At 36.8% G+C, this 23243-nt stretch overlaps 1 protein-coding gene, 1 long non-coding RNA gene and 1 pseudogene across 12 annotated transcripts in view; 1 reads left to right on the top strand and 2 right to left on the bottom strand.

The window, feature by feature from the left end:
- The window catches only part of LOC127499188 (uncharacterized), a 127607-nt gene extending 121205 nt beyond the window's left edge, over window positions 1-6402 (bottom strand). Inside the window, exon 1 of the long non-coding RNA XR_007926065.1 lies at window positions 6259-6402. This is a non-coding gene — a long non-coding RNA (uncharacterized LOC127499188). The remainder of the gene's footprint in view (window positions 1-6258) is intronic.
- The window catches only part of LOC127499176 (protein NLRC5-like), a 784214-nt gene that overhangs the window by 411951 nt on the left and 349020 nt on the right, over window positions 1-23243 (top strand). For all 11 annotated transcript variants that reach the window (XM_051869371.1, XM_051869366.1, XM_051869364.1 and 8 more), the window contains one exon: window positions 15027-15200. In XM_051869371.1, the coding sequence (XP_051725331.1) occupies window positions 15027-15200 (174 nt within the window). The remainder of the gene's footprint in view (window positions 1-15026; window positions 15201-23243) is intronic.
- The window catches only part of LOC127499183 (tetratricopeptide repeat protein 8-like), a 370710-nt pseudogene that overhangs the window by 146792 nt on the left and 200675 nt on the right, over window positions 1-23243 (bottom strand).

Raw genomic sequence — 23243 nt, 5'->3', positions numbered from 1 at the left:
GCATGTAATGAATATTCATAACAACAGTAATAATACTTAACTCTCTGTGGTTATAAATAAGAGTATGATTATTTATAACACACAATGAACATAATTTTATCCACTTAAGTTATAAAGTAATATATATCCCATAGTTTCATGTTTTAATTTCCCAAGTCTCATATCTTGACATTGTTTACTGAAGATCTGCACAGTATAATACTGCATCTTATGAGTGGAATTTTACTGCTTAAAGTGACTTGAGCGATGCCTACTGAACAGGAGAGCGTGTGCTGCATCGATTGTGATATTGTCATGCCACAGCTTGAAAGTCTGGATAATTCAGACGATGAGACGACACATGTATCTCACATCACCACACGCATGTGTCGTAGTGCTCTCGTGAGAAGGAGGAAGAGGGGAAATTGTTGAATAAAGTTGTTATTTTGTTTTTTTGCCGCACAAAGTATTCTCGTCGCTTCATAACATTAAGGTTGAACCACTGTAGTCACATGATCTGTTTTAAATATGTCTTTATACCTTTCTGGGCATTGAAAGTGTAAATTAACTTGCTGTCAATGGAGGCCTCACTGAGCCATCGGATTTCATCAAAAATATCTTAATTTGAGTTCTGAAGATGAACGAAGGTCTTACGGGTGTAGAACGACATGAGGGTGAGTAATTAATTACATCATTATTATTATTTTTGGGTGAACTAACTCTTTAAGGCAGTGGTCTCAAACTGCCGGCCCGCGGGCCATTTAAGGCCCCCACTCCCCCTCCACCCGGCCCGCAACTGATCTCAAAAATAAAACATAATCTGGCCCGCTAAATTATTATTATTATTATTCTCTAGTTGTCTCATACCATATTCCATATTCAAAAGAATGACATGATTCTATTAAAAAGAAGCACACAGGCAGATTTGATGAGAGCTGGTTCGGGGCTTTCGTAGTTTATTTGTTGTTTGGCTGCAAAGTGCGAATGCGAACCGAAAAGTAAAGTGGATGAGGAACACAGACAGTTTCAAGAAAGACGGACATTGCAGTAATTTTTCGTTGAGTTTAATAGAAACGCTACCTGTCTGATATGCAAAGAAAAAGTCGCCGTTCTAAGGGGCCGTTCACATATCGCATCACATAAGCGGCATCTAGATGATCAGACATATCGAATAGCAAATATGACAATAATACCCCACTCACTTTGAGATCCTCCGCTTTCTCCTTCTTTCCAAAGCGCTTTCGCTCCCTTGTCACATGACCTGCGGTGCACTTGTGTCATTCTGTTTCCAAACAGGCTGAAAGTGTATCAGTTACTTTTCAGTAAATAGCTTGTAAATAAATTGTGTAATCATTCTACATTTCAACAACAAGGCAATTCAAAGTGCTTTACAGAAAACATGAAATTTATGGAACCGACAATTAATCAGGTTGTTTTATAAACCAAAAAACATTGTTAACCTTTTTTTATTTAACTTTTTTTTATTTAACTATTTTTGTCAATGTTTTATATTTTTATTATGTTAAGTTGTAAAATGTTCCATATTTTTAAAAATTGTTTAATTGTATTGTAAACGTCTTTTTAGACACAAAATTGCTTGCTGCAATAAAATAAATAAATAAATAAAAACTGGTTTGAATAGTAGCATGCGCAGTGGTGCTGAGCTTCTGGATCTGTGTTTGGATCAGACTGTTTAATCTCTCCTCGGAGTTCAGAGAAAGAGAGAGAAGTTGATCGATACTGACCCGTTCTCTCTCTCTCTCTCTCAATTATATTCAATTCAGATAGCTTTATTGGCATGACAAAAAATACATTTTGTATTGCTAAAGCATTTAACCAACATAGAAAAATATTTAGAACAACAGAACATCTGAGTAAAGCCTATGTAGAGAAAATAATAAACTAAAGAAAAATAATAGTAGTAACAAAATAATAAAATAAATAATTATAAAAAAATAATAAATAAAAAAGATTCTAATACAGAAATCATGTAACAACTGAACTTAGAATTTGAACATTATCTACATTATATACATGTGTGTAGGTCTAATGGGGGTGTGTTTATTGGCTGTTTGTTTCTTTCTGGTTGTCCCTCAGGAGATGATACAAATCTTGCAGTTATATTGGAACATTTGGCTTCTTCGCCAAGAATGTAACAGAGTTTTTGGGTTGGGCTACAGGTGTTAAATTAGGGAAATATTTTATTAATTTTGGGGTAGTAGTGGTCTCTGATTTCTTGGTATTTTGGGCATTCTGTGAGGAAGTGCAGCTCCGCCTCCGTCACTCCCAGGATGCAGTGCGAGCAGAGTCTCTCTCTCTCTCTCTCTCTCTCTCTCTCTCTCTCTCTCTCTCTCTCTCGTCACAAATAGAAAGTGAAAGTAAGTTAGAGTTCATCTGTCGCCATTTTAAGCTGTTAAAATACGAACACGAGCGTCAAAGTGTTTAATAGAAACGTTTATCAAAGTTTATGCAGGAATTTCCGTGTATCTTTATGATGTTAAAGCTGGAGGATTTGAGAACCTGTAACTTGTGAAAGTTTGATCAAGGTGAGTGTTCATGTGTGGTGACTTCCTCATACTAATATGAATGTATATATGATTGTTTGGTAAAATAAAATGAATAAACTTTAATAAAGTGTTTCTTTCAACTTGACTTCAGTGTTTCTTGTGTGTTTCGTGATGTCTGTGATTCTTCAGAAGTTTAACAGTGTAAACATGTATAACTGAGCTTGAGTTAACGCAGTCACGTGATCCTTTTTCTCCCACACTCAACATATGTTCAGCTAAATTATGAAGGTTGTTAAATCATTAAATGTTGTGTCTATTTTGTCAGTGGAGGAGATCAAACTCATCAGATTCTCCTGCAGCTTCATCATGGGTGATTCACAAGGATCCAGAGATGGAGATTTTTCTCCAGGATGCAGGTACTTTCAACAAACACTGTAAAATATTGTATTACATCACAGAAAAAAAGATCACAGTTTTTGATTTTTTCCACCCACTGATCGCAGAAACCGTTTACAGAAAAAAATGTATATCCTATTTTGTCTGTTTTTGTTTGTTTTAATATTAACATGAAATATTAAAGAAAAAGATAAACATAAAGTTTCCTCAAAGTGTTTTTCGATGAAAGATAAATGTGTTTATACAAACCCGATTCCAAAAAAGTTGGGACACTGTACAAATTGTGAATAAAAAAGGAATGCAATAATTTACAAATCTCATAAACTTATATTTTATTCACAATAGAATATAGATAACATATCAAATGTTGAAAGTGAGACATTTTGAAATGTCATGCCAAATATTGGCTCATTTTGGATTTCATGAGAACTACACATTCCAAAAAAGTTGGGACAGGTAGCAATAAGAGGCCGGAAAAGTTAAATGTACATATAAGGAACAGCTGGAGGACCAATTTGCAACTTATTAGGTCAATTGGCAACATGATTGGGTATAAAAAGAGCCTCTCAGAGTGGCAGTGTCTCTCAGAAGTCAAGATGGGCAGAGGATCACCAATTCCCCCAATGCTGCGGCGAAAAATAGTGGAGCAATATCAGAAAGGAGTTTCTCAGAGAAAAATTGCAAAGAGTTTGAAGTTATCATCATCTACAGTGCATAATATCATCCAAAGATTCAGAGAATCTGGAACAATCTCTGTGCGTAAGGGTCAAGGCCGGAAAACCATACTGGATGCCCGTGATCTTCAGGCCCTTAGACGGCACTGCATCACACACAGGAATGCTATTGTAATGGAAATCACAACATGGGCTCAGGAATACTTCCAGAAAACATTGTCGGTGAACACAATCCACCGTGCCATTCGCCGTTTCCGGCTAAAACTCTATAGGTCAAAAAAGAAGCCATATCTAAACATGATCCAGAAGCGCAGGCGTTTTCTCTGGGCCAAGGCTCATTTAAAGTGGACTGTGGCAAAGTGGAAAACTGTTCTGTGGTCAGACGAATCAAAATTTGAAGTTCTTTTTGGAAAACTGGGACGCCATGTCATCCGGACTAAAGAGGACAAGGACAACCCAAGTTGTTATCAGCGCTCAGTTCAGAAGCCTGCATCTCTGATGGTATGGGGTTGCATGAGTGCGTGTGGCATGGGCAGCTTACACATCTGGAAAGGCACCATCAATGCTGAAAGGTATATCCAAGTTCTAGAACAACATATGCTCCCATCCAGATGTCGTCTCTTTCAGGGAAGACCTCGCATTTTCCAACATGACAATGCCAGACCACATACTGCATCAATTACAACATCATGGCTGCGTAGAAGAAGGATCCGGTTACTGAAATGGCCAGCCTGCAGGCCAGATCTTTCACCCATAGAAAACATTTGGCACATCATAAAGAGGAAGATGCGACAAAGAAGACCTAAGACAGTTGAGCAACTAGAAGCCTGTATTAGACAAGAATGGGACAACATTCCTATTCCTAAACTTGAGCAACTTGTCTCCTCAGTCCCCAGACATTTGCAGACTGTTATAAAAAGAAGAGGGGATGCCACACAGTGGTAAACATGGCCTTTTCCCAACTTTTTTGAGATGTGTTGATGCCATGAAATTTAAAATCAACTTATTTTTCCCTTAAAATGATACATTTTCTCAGTTTAAACATTTGATATGTCATCTATGTTGTATTCTGAATAAAATATTGAAATTTGAAACTTCTACATCATTGCATTCCTTTTTTATTCACAATTTGTATAGTGTCCCAACTTTTTTGGAATCGGGTTTGTATTAATATGGTTCCTGTCATAAAGAATGAACACAGTAATCTAAAGGATTGAACTGAATCTGTTCTGTTACAGTTCAGTCCAGCAGAAGAGCTCAAACCCAGAGTCCAGCTGTGTGTCTGTGAAGAGTAACTGGTCTATGGGTGAGCCGCTAAATTTTAAGAGTGGAAACACACGGCCTGATCCCAGGTATATTATTTCTATAAAATATATGCTTATAGTCATTATTAATATACAGCAGTGTAATGAGTTCAGTAAGTTTCAGTCTATTAATGATTTCCATTGTGTTCTTGTGCAAAGCTCGATGTATTGTATTGTTAAAACATTCACACACTGTAAAATCTGTTGGTCTGTTACTCAGTTAATGACACAATTACATCAATATCAGTGTGTCTGATTCTTTACCCTCTTCATTCTGATTTAAGGTCGAATCTTTTATCCAGTCCAGTTAAAAACAAAACTGTGAACACACCTGTGATTCGACCACAAGACTTTAATGAAAGCATGAATCCTGGTTTCAGGTAAAATGGAGGACTTTTTTGTTGTTGTTGTTTAATTTTAGGTGCTGCAATGCACATCACACATCACTCAATCACATGAATAATAACTGAAACATTTCAGAAACCTAATGATGTTCTGTGTCTCATAATACAGCAAACAAAATGATCTATTTTGTAATTTATGGCTATTTACTTCTTAAACTTGTGTAATAATCTGGTATTTTAATCTTACAGCCATGACTCTAAACCTGAGGTCTTAAACACACTGAGATCAAATCTGAGAAAGAAGTTTGAGTGTTTGTATGAGGGAATATCAAAGCAGGGAAACCCAACACTCCTGAATGAGATCTACACAGAGCTCTACATCACAGAGAGTGAAAGTGGAGAGATCAATAATGAGCATGAGGTGAGACAGATTGAGACACAGTCCAGGAGAGCAGAAACAGAGGACACACCGATCAAATGCAGTGACATCTTTAGACCTTTACCTGGACAAGACAAACCCATCAGAACTGTGCTGACAAAGGGAGTCGCTGGCATTGGAAAAACAGTCTCTGTGCAGAAGTTCATCCTGGACTGGGCTGAAGGGAAAGAGAATCAGGACGTCCAGCTCATATTTCCACTTCCTTTCAGAGAGATCAACTTGATGAAGGACAAAACACTCAGTCTTTCAGATCTTCTTCATGTCTTTTTCCCTGAAACAAAAGAAATGGAAATATCCAGTGATAAGTATAAAGTTTCCTTCATCTTTGATGGTCTGGATGAGTGTCGTCTGTCTCTGGATTTTCAGAGCGATGTGAGGTTGTGTGATGTGACTGAATCAGCCTCAGTGGACGTGCTGCTGACGAACCTCATTGCGGGGAATCTGCTTCCCTCTGCTCTCATCTGGATCACCTCCAGACCAGCAGCAGCTGATCTCGTCCCCTCTGAGTGTGTCCATCGAGTGACAGAGGTACGAGGCTTCAGTGACCCACAGAAGCAGGAATACTTCAGGAAGAGAATCAGTGATCAGAGTCTGGCCGACAGGATCATCTCACACCTGAAGTCATCAAGGAGCCTCTTTATTATGTGTCACATCCCAGTGTTCTGCTGGATCTCAGCCACTGTTCTAGAGAAGATGTTGTGGAAATCGTGGAAAGGAAAGATTCCCAAGACTCTGACTCAAATGTACACACACTTCCTGATCCTTCAGACCAACATCAAACATGAGAAGGACTATGAGAAGAAAGTGAAAGATGAAGACATGATTGTCAAACTGGGGAAACTGGCATTTCAGCAGCTTGTGAAAGGCAACCTGATCTTCTATGAGGAAGACCTGAGAGAGTGTGGCATTGATGTGACAGAAGCATCAGTGTACTCAGGATTGTGCACTCAGATCTTCAGAGAGGAGTCGGGCTTGTATCAGGGGAAAGTCTTCTGCTTTGTTCATCTGAGCATTCAGGAACATCTAGCAGCTCTATATGTGCATCTCTCCTTTATAAACAAGAACATCAATGTGTTTGACCAGATTACCAAACCAACTAAAGCTTCACTATCTGATCTCCATCAGAGAGCTGTGGATGAGGCTTTAGACAGTAAAAATGGGCATCTGGACCTTTTCCTTCGTTTCCTTCTGGGTCTGTCAGTGGAGTCTAATCAGAGTCTCTTACAAGAACTAAAGACACAGACAGGAAACAGCTCTCACAACAATGAGAAAACAGTTCACTATATCAAAGAGAAGATCAGTGAGAATCCCTCTCCAGATAAATACATCAATCTGTTTCACTGTCTGAATGAACTGGGTGATCTTTCACTAGTGAATGAAGCTGAACCTCATATGAGCTCTGGAGGATTACGTAATGTGAAACTCTCCTCATCTCAGTGGTCAGCTTTAGTTTTTGTGTTTTTGACCTCAGAGCAGACAATGCAGGAGTTTAACCTGAACAGCTTAATTGGATACAAAAATGATCAGTAAGTAACACAGAGTACAATCATTACAGTCTAAAACATTATGAACAAAGAGAAACAAGAATCTGATAAATCTGTAATCCTGCAGATGTCACACAGAGTTTAGTAGTTCATATTTTTATGTTCTTTTATTTCTCTCTCACACAAACACTCCCAAAAATCACTCCTCCATACCGTAATAAAGCACAGGGATACAAACTTTTCTGTTTTGAATCCAAAATAGGTCATTTGTGTTCATGCACACTGGGCATACGTGTACAAGTGTAAACAGTTGCCTCTTGCACATGTAGGTAGCTGCAGTTTACAAAAATGCAGAGTTTAACTGCACAGCTAAAAATGTCAGCAAAGATTGCAGTTCAGTCTCCATGTTATTGTTTACACGGTCGTCAAGGATACGCAGAGTGAACGTGGGCAGCCACGCCCTCATTTTCAAAAGTCTCCGTTTTGGTACGTTTACACTGAAACACAACCCCAGCATTTTCAAACTAAAACGGGCTCTGCAGCGTTTTCGAAAGTCTCAGTTTTCAAGGTTCGTAAACCCCAGTGTAGTGTAAACGACAGGCGTAACCGTAGCAAAACGTATGCGTTTTAAAACGAAAATGCACTAGTGTAAACGGGGCCTCAGTTTGAAGGATCCTTTGAAGGCAGCCTTCGTTTCACGTCCTTCATTCAGCTCATTTTGAAGGATGCATCAAGTGCATCCTTTGTGTCCTTCAATCACCCACAATCCTTTGCACACATTCCAATCCACGGAAAAGAACTGATGGAAACGAGTCTGCACTTATCTGAGTTCATTATGAAATGTAAGACAAAAATAATGTTTTCAGTGATGAAGGCATACATGTTATCTTTTGTTTTGGTGTAAATTAATCACTAACACTAAACTGCCAGTAATGTAAGCCGCTGGGAGACACAGACGGTTGTCATTCACTGTATTGCATTAAGAAAAGATTTTTAATACAAAGTGTTTTTCCAAAATTAAGTTTTATTAGTTTTTTTGTGCTGTTGGAGCGGAAACATGTGTGATGTAGCCATGCACACTTACTAGAGCGTCTCATTCTAGTGTTTAATGCTGAGGAGGACTCGAGTCTACAAGCCTCAGAAGGACTGGACTGTTTGAGAAACACCCAATATCAATATGCAGGAGACTCCCGGAACTTCCGGAAATGTCTCTCCTGAAATTGCGATGGTTGACATAGTGATAACCATAGCAACGGACAGGACAAAAAAAATCTGATATGTCAAAATAGATCTGTCACTAAGTGTTGTAGTGTGAATGCAGACTAATAGACCTGCCACAACAACACTGACAAGAAAAAGTGTAAGGCCCGTCCAATCGGCCCAACGGCGGTTTCCCACAGGACGGGGAAGATTTCTTGTGCAAAGTAGTTTAATTCCAATTAAATGTTTATCTGACTCCATTTTATTATGACCTCGAATTTAGGTTGAAATGCCAATTGATTATTGACTATTTATATGATAATTTATCTAGACATTTGATTATTCTGTTTAACTCTTTACTCTTATTGTACTCGTTCATTCGGTTCTCAGAGTCGCACAGGGTCCTCGCACCAGCTGTTATGCGGGCCCACGATCAAAAACTCGCCAGTCTGATCAATAAGCAGAGGTTACGGCTAAAGCAATTTAACAATGCTGCCCATGCTTGCTATTGTTAAAAGGTACCCATGTAGCCCCATACAATCGCCTATATAAAAACTTGGTTAAAGCTCCGACAGTAATCAGGGGTTATGACCAGTACTATGAGGTAATGTTGCCCCTCGATAGTAATTTATCTGGCCCCTTATAGTTAATAATATAACTATATAACAACTTAATTAAAGCAGAGGCAATGACCAGAGGTTGTGACCAGTACACCTTTGTCTAGCCCCATATAGTGAATGCGATTGAATAACAACTTAGTTAAAGTCAAGCAGTTAGTCAGAAATCTAGAATCTCGCCAGATGTGCCCCATGCTCCATACAATCTGAGATCTAGTATGTACTGAACCCTGGTCGTAGATTTACGGTAACAACGGATACATCGTTATCTGCTGAAGTCAATAATTTCAGAGTAAGTCAGAATAAAGCCAAATGTAACAATTTATTAGTCAGGTAAATGTATCATGTCAATTACATAATCAATTCAAAGATGATCAATACAAAACATCAAATGCTCAGAAAAAGAGTAAAAAGATGCATACCTGACAGTAGAAAACTGCACATTGCTGAGTGTCCTAGACTCTGATTACAGAATCGCCCCGAGCCTCCTGCAACATCTCTTTAAACCTTTCGACCTTTTGACCTTTAGACCTTTGTACCAGTCATTTCAAATGATACTAAACATGTATAGTGTTGTATGATAACGAAGGAAAGGAAATGTAGATTAAGGCAATGCTGAGGTGTGATTGACTCAGTGTGATTGTGTCTCGGATGGGGATGCTAATTTTGCAAGAGAGAGTTCAAATGTTAATTTCCTTTGTTTTTTCAAAGAGTAGCCCAGCATCAGTCTAGCATCAGTCTTACAAAAGAAAAAAACAAATCTGTGTTGGCAGAATATGTTCAGTAACTTCTTCAGTTAGATACTAATAAAACTTTTTCACATGTCCTTTTTAAAGCAGTGTTTATTGAAGGTATTTAATGTAATATTTACTTATAATATTACTCATAGTATTAATTGTTATTATTAGCATTAATAATTAACATATTTTTTTATTTTCAAATAGTGACGCAGTAAATACAGGAGATGAAGTTCTTCAGAAGATGCTGCCTGTGGTTACAGCAACTAGATCAGCTGAGTAAGTAACACTGAGAACAATCATCACTGTGAAAACTTTATAACATTTTTTTTACTTAAAAATATAAATTAATGGTTCAACAAAAAATATGAGCGTCACACTTCAGCTTTTAAACCCTCCACCTATCTGACCTGCTAGGCTTCTATTGTAAGAGCATTACTGTAAATGTGTTTCTGTTCATTTTTACAAACTGAGACATGATAAAAAAGTTTTAGCTAATGTGTTTTAGCTGAGGTAAATGTATGTTCTCTGCTGTGAGTTGAGGCGATCCTAATATTATCCATGTTTCTTTCATGCTATAACTAGTAGTAAAGAGGAAAAGATAACCGGTTCACTCGTGCTCCGCACTGCTGCTTGAACTGAGACACTACAGCGATCTGTCAGCCACATTAAAGAGCGCCAAAAACACATTTATTGTTTGAATTTCTTAATACATTTGACAGAATTTGAAAGCTGAGATTTTCTTATCAAAAGTGCATCAGCTGAAAACAGCACAGACTAAAAGATTGATTCTCTGGATTTATGGACTGATATCAGTTCATAAAAATAAAGATTGTTTAAAATTAGGGATGCTCCGATCGATCGACTGCAGATCGTTATCGGCCGATAATCAGATTCTATTGCTGTGACCCAATTCAGAGGCTGCATCCTTCGAAGGCCGAGTGTGTCAGTGAAGGCTGTCACAATTAGAAGACTCCTCCAAATGTGGCTTTCGTTTGTCGTGAAATGATGGGTACATCAGATAAATCTAAGATCAGTGCTCCGTAGGCTAGACCGTCCCATCTAACAACGCTCATATCGACCTTCGAAGGATGCAGCCTCTGAATTGGGACACAGCTTATGAATCGATCAGGAGTCACTAAAACAGGCCGATCTCACCAACCAAACGCATAATTGATTATGTCAGACTTTAGCGTCACAGTCATTTCATCACCAGTGTGGAGTTATTACACGGTCTCATGAAACAATGACTTTTAAGCCGTACGATTTAAGAACATTGTGCAGTAAGAAGTGAAACAGCGCTCATTCGATACGTGTGCATGGTTTCTGAGAGCGGTTCTGAGCGCAGTCAGCGCACACACCTGGAACACATAAAGCTGCTGCTCATACAGAGCGTGAGTACTTACACCTGTTTCACACACACTCCGTCTGCAGTACGTATGCGTTGCAGGAGCAGCACGCGTATATTGTGCTTTCACGTATGTCGCTTTTGCAGTGCGCAGCTGATCCGTGGCTGCAGTGGCGTAGGCAGAATTTTATTTTTGGCCGGGCCTGGGCAAAAGTGAGCGGGCACTTTCACGTAGGGTCCTATAGCCTACATATTTCTTATAGCCAAAAGCAAACTAACGGACTAGGGGTGTGCGATATTGACAAAAAATTATATCTTGATATTATCTGAGATTTTCTCGATAGCAATAATTAGACGATATTTTGCTGAGTGTGTTTTTCATATTTTGTGCGGTGGTTAGTTTGCAGCAGTGACTGAAAATATCTTTTCCAATAAGTTTAAAATGATTTTTTACCTTTTACCATTTTTACCTTTAATTTTTAACCTAATTAAATTTATGCCTCATCTTTTGTGTCAAATTAATTAACAAATCTTTTGTGTCATTTAATCAAATTCAATTAGAACAATAAGATACACTAGGGCTGTTACCAATCAAATGAAATTTATATCAACAAAATTAATCTTTGCAATGCAGTGGAAACACAGAAACTGCATCTAAAGTGCTTTTATATGCATTTATACACACTGTTTGATGCAGTTCAGAGCTGATAAATGCATTTAAACTGCAGTTACAAATGCATATAATGTTTTAAACATAAAACGCTGAATATTGATATTTTGAAATTATTAAAAATGAAAAGATGCTTTAAATGTGACATCAGTTGGCAGCAAGTCACTGTCAATGAGTGAGTCATTAGTTTCAGCCGATTCATTCAAACGGCTGATTCTTTCAGGAACAAAGCTTATCATAAACTAGCGCTGAGCCCAATCTGCCCTTACTAAACTTTCAGCCAGGAGTCGCTACTGATATTGAGTCCGTTATAGGGGTGTGAGATAATATTGTGATTGTTGTTTTAACGATATGCGATCTGAAATTATCTAATGTTTTTTCTCACTTTATAAAAACACACACAGAGAGTCGCACGCATCGCATACACTACGTGATGTAACGTTAGTCTAGTAGGTTAGACTAGTGCGCTGGCGCATTTAGAGTGCACGCTTTCACTGCGTGATTAAAACATTTGTAATGCACCCAATATTGAAGATAAGGAGGTAAAAGTACATCTGTATATGTCTTAAATATTTATATCATTTAATCAATATCCCATGAAGAGTGCAGTTTTTCTCCAAATATCAACATGATTACAAATGTGATATTGATTTCATACAACAGTTCAAAAAACAAGAAGTTAATATTTAGTGACTTCCATTTTAGATACAATATTGCCTATTTTCGCTCTATTTCGCCAACAAAAATATTTCCAAACAAAGCTGCAGGAGTCAGGACTGATTTGCGTGTCTAAGCAACACACGGCGGTGAATGAACGACTCGTTTGAATGAATGATTCAATGATTCACACTTTAAACATTTTGTAAGCTTTATATCCTGATCGCTGAACACATCAGACACACTTTTGGCAGAATTCGAATGTCCTTGCGTTATTCAGCCTGAGGGTGGCGCTCTATCGATGATTGACAGACTTTAGTTCACACGACAAACGCATAGAATGCCATCTTAGAATTGCCTTAATGTAGTATTTATTGTGTCCAAATGTTGTTTTAGAATATTACAAGTTAGAAGTTCCAGTGAGGAAAACAAAGTCACGTCTTTTCTCAGAACAAACATAAAACAAACACAACAGAACTACTGTATAAAGGCTATTCACATGAGCACGTTTAAATTAAAAGATTTATACTTTCATTAATCTGATACGCTACTCCACATAGGAAGAACAGATATGCCAACTAGTTATTGACCTGAAGCAGACACATATCTGAAGCGGACTGATATCGTCTTGGTCTGGAGTGAGGTTTATGTAAGGTAACGTGAAAATAAGCGGCAGTCTGAAATCTGCCCCAATGGCGCTCTATGACAGCACGCTGCAGTTCCAATTTTCACCACAGATTTACATCATAGACTGTAAAACAATATGGATGTGACGTCACCTGTAGATTTCTGAAGAGCATTTTTGAAGTGAAAATGAGGCCGCTGCCATCTTAGCAACGCGTCACTGCACGTCACTTTTCTAAAATTAAAATAAAACCGAACACCTCAAAATTGCAATAAATCAAGGTAAACACAACAGCCTTTTAAACATCTACAAACATCTCAGTTAGGCTCAGGTGCTCAAAAAGAGCATAAGGAAACCAATATCCTTCAAAAAGGTCTCTTCAATATAACGGATACATAAAATTAAAAAGTCAAAGCCTACTTACACTGGACGTGCTGGTTTGGGCCTCATCACCGGCTGCAACCACGTCCTCATATATGCTCTCAAATATGAAACACCTGCGATTCAGCAACTACCTGCACATGCACTCACATTTGTGTAAAGTAGCCTTGTTGACAAGTTTGGGTGAGTAAAGGTAAAGCACACAAGATATAGTTCCTTCAATGGCCTGTAGATGGCAATATTGCTTTTTTTTTGTAGCAGAAATAAACTGCAGCAGAAAAAGTTAGGTGCCATGCAAAATGTAACAAATAGTTGTATAACTCATTACAAATGTATTAGAGTAAAGAGTACATATTTATTAAAAAATGTAGTCAAGTAGAGAGTAAAAGTTGTTAATAACTTTGATACTCAGAAACAGGTACAAAATAGTCACAACCTTAAGTACACTAACTAGGGGAGAGCGGGGCACAACCTAACGCTTTTTGACTTTCTCAGTTTGTGTAAATCTACTTAGGGTTCAGAGAATTAACTTTGTTCCACATTAATTTCACACATGTCTGCTACAAATATGTGGCTTTGTTTCATTAATGCAGTGTATGCTTTTTTCTTTATTTACCCCGAAAGAAGAGAAGTGAAATGTGACAACATGCCCCATAGGTGGGGCACACTGTAACATGACCATATGACAGCTTAAAATGTTATCTGATCTAATCAAAATAATATACATGATAAACTAAAATATTTTATCATTAAAAGACAATTATTATTTCTTTCTAGGGCTGCAACAAACGATTATTTTGATAATCGATTAATCTACCGATTATTGGGGCGATTAATCGACTAATCGCAGATTATTACACTGATTAATCAGTATGCTTTGATAGATTATTCCACTTTAGCAATGAGTTAAAATATTGAGTTATACTTTAACTAATAAATAAAAATCACTTCAGCTTTTAGACGAGCCAGTGCCAGTGCTGAACATTGATTAAAATAATATTTTATGAATGTTCAGGTTCTTCCTCTCAGTCTTTATTCACCTTTTCTTCATGGTATCTCAACAGATATTCATAAAAGTTAATTATGCCAATTGTATTGGTAACTGTATAGAATAGCATAGCTCTAATAGCGGAGCACATTGTAACGCAGTGTTACAACGAACCCGATCTGTGAAACTGGAATTTAAACTTGGTTAGTGTCTTCTGCTAGTTAGTGAAACATTAAAGAACTAACAGATTGGAGATTAAAATAATATCAGATTTGTCTGATTTTAAATAAACAAAAAAATATAGATGAAAAATTAACATTTACTTTTGCTATTGTTAAATAAATATTCAGTGATATCTTCCAAAGATTTCTGAATTTTGGCACAATTTTTTTCTCTATATTTTGCTGATATGGCAACTAGTAAATACACTAATTTTCATCATGCTAGCATGTGTGGAAGTATTTAAACCATGTGTGTTACAACTAACCCCGCTTTAGGTTGTGCCCCACGCTTCCCTAATTACATTTACACAAACACACTCCTGGTTTTGGGAAACAGACTGTAATTTTAGGATGATTCATACAATTGTTTCTACAAGGTTTATGATGTTTTTGGGAAATATGGCCCTGTAAGTTTTGATCTGAGAGAGTGAAGAGTGTGTCATTGTTCTCTACAGGTTGTGGGATTGTGGTGTCACAGATGAAGGTTGTGCTGCTCTGGCTTCAGCTCTGAGATCAAACCCCTCACACCTGGGACAACTGAATCTGTCTAGGAATAATCTAGGAGACTCAGGAGTGAAGATGATTTCTGCTGTACTGGAGAATCCTCACTGTAAACTGGAGGAACTGAGGTAAGATCATACGCGACTCTCACATGAAACTGTGTCACTGTGAATTTTGCAATTTCAATAATTCATAAAGTAACATTAAAATGGAATAGAATTCAGGGAAAACTATTATTACATTCATTCATTCAAATTACCTTTCATGAATTTAAAGGGTTAGTTCACTCAAAAATGATTTTTTTTCAACCTGTTAGCCAGTTAGTCATGATTAAAATAAAGTTTGTGTAATATATGTGTGTGTACTGTGTATATTTGTTTTGTATTTATACATATACATGTATATATTTAGGGACAATATAAAAATATAAAAATCAACTAGATCAAAAAGTTTGTAGACAAAAGTTTGTAGACTATCTATCTATCTATCTATAGATAGATAGATAGATAGATAGATAGATAGATTTTAATTTGCTATGTGATTGCTAGGGTACTCGGGGTGGTTGCTAGGGTGTTGCTATGCGGTTGCTAAGGTATCCTGGGTGGTTGCTAGGGTGTTGCTCTGCGGTTGCTAGGGTACTCATGGTGGTTGCTAAGGTATCCTGGGTGGTTGCTAGGGTGTCAGATAGATAGATAGATAGATAGATAGATAGATAGATAGATAGATTTAGCTTGACAGATAGATAGATAGATCTATTTAGATAGATAGATTGATAGATAGATAGATTAATGAGTTTGAATGAGTTTAAATGGCTTAGAAACAGGAATGGCAGTTTAATTGAGTCTGTGTGTTTGAATTTGAATTTTGACAGTTGGACGGAATGTTCAGATCAGCCAAGGCAGTTCAATGAAAGTCAATGGGATTTTTCCAAGATTTAATCAGCATTTTTAGGAAAACCGTAAGTCTGATCAGTCTGAAAAGATAAGGCAACTCGAGTCAGCTTGAACAGTCTAGGAGGAGTAGCATTTAGAAATTTTAGTCTAAGAAGAAGAATAATAATCTTAAATAGAAGATCAGTAAGTGGGCTTTTTCAAGCCAACTTAATAAATATTTATATATAATTTAAATTATATAAATATATACATGTAAATATTTCTTCAATATATACATGTATGTGTTTATAAACAAAGTAAATATACACAGTACACACACATATATTACATAAACTTTTATTTTGGATGTGATTAATCGTTGAACAGCTCTAGATAAACCATATATTATTGCAATCATGTGTTTATTGTCTCCAAACCGTTTCTCTCTGCATGTTATAGTGATCTCTGGATCTCTGATCATTGTTTATGTTAAGAGATTTCCTGGAATGTCACATGATATGGCTGTACTTCTAGTCTCACTCTTGGGGCTCTATCATACACCCGGCGCAACGCAAGAGTTTGTTGCTAGTTTCAGCCTGATGCAGTCTGTGTGACGTCTACGTCACGTCTGCGCCTTAAATTGAATGGAATAAATAGCAGAATAAAAACTAAGACTTTGAGTGAGACGTTCACTGAGATGAGTGCATGTAGCAAAGTTATATTAAAGAGCCATTCGGAACGACATAGACATGAACACATAAACTTCATCTCTAGAGCTGCTCTGAGAGTCACTTCATGAGCATTTTACCGTTTAATTTGAGAAAAAACTATTGTCATATCATATACACACATAAACTTCAAGATCACAGCAACCCGTCAAAATAAAAGTTCGGTTTAACTTGTAACAGAAACAGAGCCATGTTACTATTACTATGTACTATGTAGTCTACTATTGTATTACTATTGTACGGTATTAAATATTTCTTAATGACAATGTAATACTACTACTAGTACAATAATTATTAAGACTTTAGTTTTGAAGTATGGGGAGAGCAGGGACGAAAGTAGCCTACCATTTTTCACAAAAATGTAATTTTAAAAGATAATGTTTTAGACAGCGATATATTTTTGCTGTGGTCAGTAACTCACAGGTGTGGTCTATCAATACCAGGTGGTATTTTGTACAAATGTAGAACGGCTTCAGCATAATTTCACTTTGAACATAAATTGCACATTGTTACTTTCAACCCCGTCAGTTGGGACGAAAGTAACACACAGGTGGGTCAAAAGTAACAACAACACAAGCTAGATTTTTTGTGTTAGTCTTGTTTTTATTAAATATACCTGACTATGACCTTGTTAATATGTAACTGCAAACATATTTTGTCCTTTATCTTTGCAAAAAAATATTAAATTACATTTTCATTTAAAATTGAGAATTTCAGTTTCATCAAATGTTTCAAAAGTAACCCGACAGAACAAACTTGAATTGTTTAGAATGTTTTTTTTCTGGCAATGTCAATTTATATTATAAAACATTTTTCAACAGTATGAACAATATGAAAATTAAATTCTGTAGCTGGCAGGTCGTACGGCTCGATGCTGTTAATGTCAAGCATTTTCTCTAAATGACGCTGCTCGGCGCTGTTATTTAGTCTCTCCTGATAGAGCCCCTTTCCTTTCACCTTCTCCTTCTTCATTTCTTTCCAAGAAACTGCAGCGTCTCGCAAAAATGCAAACAAATATCACGCTATCTCTCTCGGTCTCACTGTCAAAGTAACCATGGCAACGGATAGCGTATCCTTCTAATATGGCGACGCCTTCCCGAAATGCAACGCGAGTGAAAACGCTGTGACGCCAGAGATTGTATATTATAGGGAGATGAGAGGGTCTGTATCTCTTACCATTGGAGAAAGCGTAACGACTAACTTAATCACGTGCGGCACCTCTCAGCCTATCGTGTAATGGCAGTGACATCAGTCACAACATTCCCTAGTCTGCCTTCTCTTAAAAAAATACATTTTTATCAAGCTAAAATCTACATATAGTCGCATACGGTCTAGCCGCAGAAGTTCAAATATTTCAGCGCATCCGAAGCTCAAATTGGATCCGAAATTTCCGCATTCGCATATGATCGGAACTCCACGCAGCCCCCGTACTACTCTCCATTGGAAATGAATGACTTCTGGTCCAATGGCTGTCGTTTGTCGTGTGCAGTGGAAAGGCGGCTTAAAGGATTAGTTCACTTTCAAATTAAAATTTCCTGATAATTTACTCACCCCCATGTCATCCAAGATGTCCATGTCCTTCTCTCTTCAGTCGAAAAGGAATGAAGGTTTTTGATGAAAACGTTCCAGGATTTTTCTCCATATAGTGGACTTCAATGGCCTCCAAACGGTTGAAGGTCAAAATTACAGTTTCAGTGCAGCTTCAAAGGGCTTTACGTAATCCCAGACATGGAATAAGGGTCTTATCTAGAGAAACCTTCAGTCATTTTCTAAAATTTTTTTACAATTTTACACATTTTAACCATAAATGCTCATCTAGCTGAATCGTATCGCATCGCATCGGTAGCTGCTTCACATGTATCTTAAATGTATCGCATCGGCCTCAGTTGTGGAGATGCACATCCCTAGTGCCTAACAACTGAACCCTCTGAGCGTCCCTTACGCTCGCACACTTATTTTGTAATGTGTATGCTTACTATTGAGGGCTGCTCATTCAAGTTTAGATGAGGTAGATATGTTCTTACAACCGTTTACAATATTTTACAATACCATAAAGTAAACTTTTGTCAATAATGTACAACATTAGTCATATCAGCATAAGCAATCAATTAGCATAAACGTGCACTATAGTATGCATTTAGTACATTGATTGTGAACCACTAGAATAAGCGCTGCGTGAGCAGGTAGAACGCGCAACAGCGCCACATTTGACTCTGAAACATGCGGAGCATACGTGAAATTATAGCCTTTTGAAATTGAATCACATCAGGTATCGCGATCTATGTTTTCCCATCCACAAAATGTGGGAAGCACTGAAAGAGCTTAAAAAGGAAACTTAGCTTTGCTTTGTGAAGACGTTGAGATTTATGGAGGGTGAAATACTATGGAATCCTAAGTCTGCCAAAATGAAAATTAAATGAATAAATATACAAAGAAATGTAAAAAAAAAAAAAAAAAAGCAAAAATAAATATATAAATAACTATACAAAGAAAAGCAAAAAACAAAAATAAGTAATTATTTATACATTTATTTCCTTATGTATATATATTTTTTTCCACATTTTTTATTTTATTTATACATTTATTCATTTTTTTTTATTTATATCCACATTTATTTATTTACTTATTTATTTCCATATTTGTTCATTTCCACATTTATTCATTTCTACATTTCTTTATTTCTACATTTCTTTATTTTTACATTTATATATTTTTACATTTCTTTGTCCGTAGGGTAATGAGGAGGGCGTGGTTTACCTCAGACATAGCAATCGAGCTCAGAGTAAGCGAGAGCGAAGCGTTGAGGCCACAGTGACACCTTGTGGTGTGCCCGAAATACAAGAACTAGCCTATTGACGTTGATACTGGGATGATTTGGATATGGCCAAAATCTTATATCACGGGTTAAGTAATATCACCCTAACTGTAGGCTACTGTGTGACATGGATAGGCTACTCTGTATTCTGGACATGGCCGTAGAACATCGTCTGGTCTGGATTTGTAAAATGTCCTGCGCTGGCAAACATGAACAGCAACATCTTCAGCAGATCTGATAACTCTGAAATAGAAGCGCTTGTTATTTCCCATTATTAATCATTTGAATGAATGGGTTTGTGTTTGATTGAGACTCGGACACCGGTCAGAACACGGAAAGGAACCAGCACACATAGGCTACAGTGAAGTCGACGCAAGCATATTGATCAGTGCATTTGAAACAAGACCACATTCACTTCACATTCATATTTCCTACTTTTACATGCACGACATGTGAGAAACGCTTAAAATACTACTCGACTCGTTTCACTTGAGAATGGCATCTCGATGGCCGTTTATGAGCGCTATTTATTCATATTAAACATTTAACATTTTAAAGTTAAACATTTCAAATACTTACAGTCTCCGTGCTCACAGCGTCACAGACATTAATATTTTAACGATTTATAAAAGATGAATCACTGTCTGGCCATCTGGGATGTTGGTTATGATTATAATTGTTAGGTAGTCACGCGGCAGCACTTCCGGGTCCAAACACTCTATCTCATACCAGAAAGAAAACAACAAACGGTGCTACACACACGATGTGGTGAAATACTACCAAAAAATTATAATCATAACCTCCATACCAAAATCCCAGATGGCCAGACAGTGATTCATCTTTTATAAATCATTGAAATATAAATGTCTGTGATGTTGTGAGCACGGAGACTGTAAGTATTTTAAATGTTTAACTTTTTAAAATGTTAAATGTTTAATATGAATAAATAGCGCTCATAAACGGCCATCGATGGTATTCTCAAGTGAAATGAGTCGAGGCTTGGACCCAGAAACGGCGTTCCTTACGTCACGACTTAACAAGCAGATAGTCTTTGGTAGGGCACTAACTAAGGGGCACCATCCCACCCTCTATGGGCACCATCAACACCCCACCCACCCCCAGAAAGAGATTTCAACCAAGAGGGCAACTGAAGTTCAGCATAGGGGACTCATTTGACCAGTGGCTGCCCTGAGCAATTCTGTTACTTTCTTCTTCTTTATTTCTACTGTACATTCTATAAAGTAAAGACTCATTCACTTTTAGATAGTCTGTTGGGATGTTTCCAAGAATGCACACATTCAACACTCAACCAAAAATGTAGAATGGCTTACATGTAAGAGCTCTACTGTTACTGCAGTAAAAGGAAACTGAATTATAAAAACAATGGATTTCATATTTTCTGCAGGTAGAAATGAAACATGACAAGTAATGCAGTTTTCATAATGCCATCAGCTGTTAGTATTTTGACAGTCATTGCACTTTGATTGACTATCCCCCGGTTTTTCTAGGAATTGTGATATAAAAACTATATGAATTGAAAGAAAAAAAAATAAGAATTGTGAGATAAAAATTCACAATTGCCTTTTTATTTTCTATTCATGGCAGAAATAAGCTTTCATAGGTTCATCATGTGTAAAAGAGGAAAACTATAGAGATGCACAATCCAGCACACAATCTTACTCCTCTCCCCTAACTCTTCTTCTCCCTTGTCCTGATCCAACTCTTCTCCTCCTTCATCTATTCCTCTCCCTCACCCAGACATTTTTTTCTCTCTCTGCTCCTCTGTGTTGTTCTTCATCCACACTGAACAATGAGTCTGTGTCTATTTTACTGTATGTCCATGTAATGAAAGAGCTTCAACATCTGACTATTCCTCCAACTGAGATTGGAATCTGCTATTTCTCAATATTTCTCAATATCTGCTAATTATAAATGCTTATCAATTGTTTCAGTATTTGTTTTCTAGATTTTTTCAATACTTTTGAGCTGCTGTTGGTACAGAAGTAGGTTTTATACTATATTTAAAGATTGTAACATTGGGTCTTCATTTCTGACATGCTGTGTTTAAGCATTTGTAAATAAGATCAGAAAGAAATTTAAGCCTTTTAGAAACGTGTTAATTGACTGCATTTTGTGTGAAAACGACATGAATTATGGTAAGGTCACAACAGACGGATGTTGTGCTAATTGTGTTTAAAGTTTTGAAAATGTGATACAGATTGGAGAAAAGTGTGTTAGAAATTACAAAAAAAAAAAAAAAACATGAATAGAAGAACATGAAGAACATGAATTCATCCTTAATGACCATCACATCCATCTTTTTTCTGTGATCATCTTTCCATATTATTTAATGTGATAATTTGTTAACATAATTTCTTATATTCAGTTTTTATATTAGCTTTCCCTCTCACTCACCCACAGAGTGCCAGTTGTCCACCAGTACAAAGGACCTGCACAGAACACTTAGCGCACATACACAGATACACATGATTCACAGCTTCTTCAAGGTTGAAGTTGATCTGAGCTCTGCTCTGAGCAGGAAACTTTCCCAAAACATACTGATAACATGTTCTTTTCTCTCAGTGAGAGGTACAGACAATATTCAAAATTATTTTCTAGTGTTTGAAAAGGAAAAGAAATGCTTTAACATACGTTGAAGAAGTCATTCAAATAATTTAACAGAAAGATAAATGTTGGTTAATAACTTAAAAGATATATATTGAAGCGGCAGTGGATTCCAGAATCCACCCTTTCAAGTTAAATAAACCGAACAAACTACAAACCAGACAACAGACACAGGTTACAGTGAAGAGGGTTTAAAAAAACAAACAAACAAAAAAACACAAATATTTTAATGTAATTCAACTGATCTTGTGATGCTTGTTCAAACAGAGCACCCTTACAGAAGCGTGAGCATTGCCTCAAACTGTGTATCTGCAGCTGAAAAGAGGGAAGTGGAGTGTGGTTCACCTGAATCATTTTTACATGATTATCATGACCAAAATAATTCACAATAACAAAATATTTAGATATCTATAGAAATCTTGAAAAAGAAAAATAATAATGCTATCAGTCAAATTGATCTTTATTTTATTTATTTATTCATTTATTGAAGAATCACACCATCGCATACAAAGGGAACAATTACACTTAATGGCGACCAGTTTGAAATAACTTCCTTCTGTCAGTACTGAAAATCTGTACTTAAATACAAGTACTGTTACATTGCTGGATACTCAATTACGAGTAAAATTACTGGTGTCAAAAAGTACTGAAGTAAAAGTACAAAGTACTCTTCTCAAAAACTACTCAGAGTACTAGTTACTGGTTACTTTTTAGCTGGTGATATTTAATGAATTACTGTACCAATATATATTCAATCAAATCATAGATCTATGTAGAAAATAGCAAAGTTTTACCTTATTGACAAAGTACATGAATTAGTGGTCACGATACTGGAGTTTCTAACTTCAATACGATACCTTGAAAAATATCAATATTCAGTATCATTTTCAATACCATGGGGAAAACCTCAACATACTGTATACTGCCATATAGATATTTTAATATCTCAATTTTTGTCCATCCATTTTGTCAAGGCCATCATTATTTTCAAGCTTCAAAAAGCACAAGACTCGTTGTAACAGTAATCCATTTGAATGGAGCGGTTTAATTCAAGTCTTCTGAAGAGACACGTCCACTTTATATGATGAACAGATTTGAATTTAGGCTTTTGTTTACGTATTTAAACGTTGA

Source organism: Ctenopharyngodon idella, chromosome 17 (assembly GCF_019924925.1).
Source record: "Ctenopharyngodon idella isolate HZGC_01 chromosome 17, HZGC01, whole genome shotgun sequence".
Classification (NCBI taxonomy): domain Eukaryota; kingdom Metazoa; phylum Chordata; class Actinopteri; order Cypriniformes; family Xenocyprididae; genus Ctenopharyngodon; species Ctenopharyngodon idella.
Note: the sequence above shows the minus strand (reverse complement) of the source record. Positions and strands in the feature narration are given on the sequence as shown.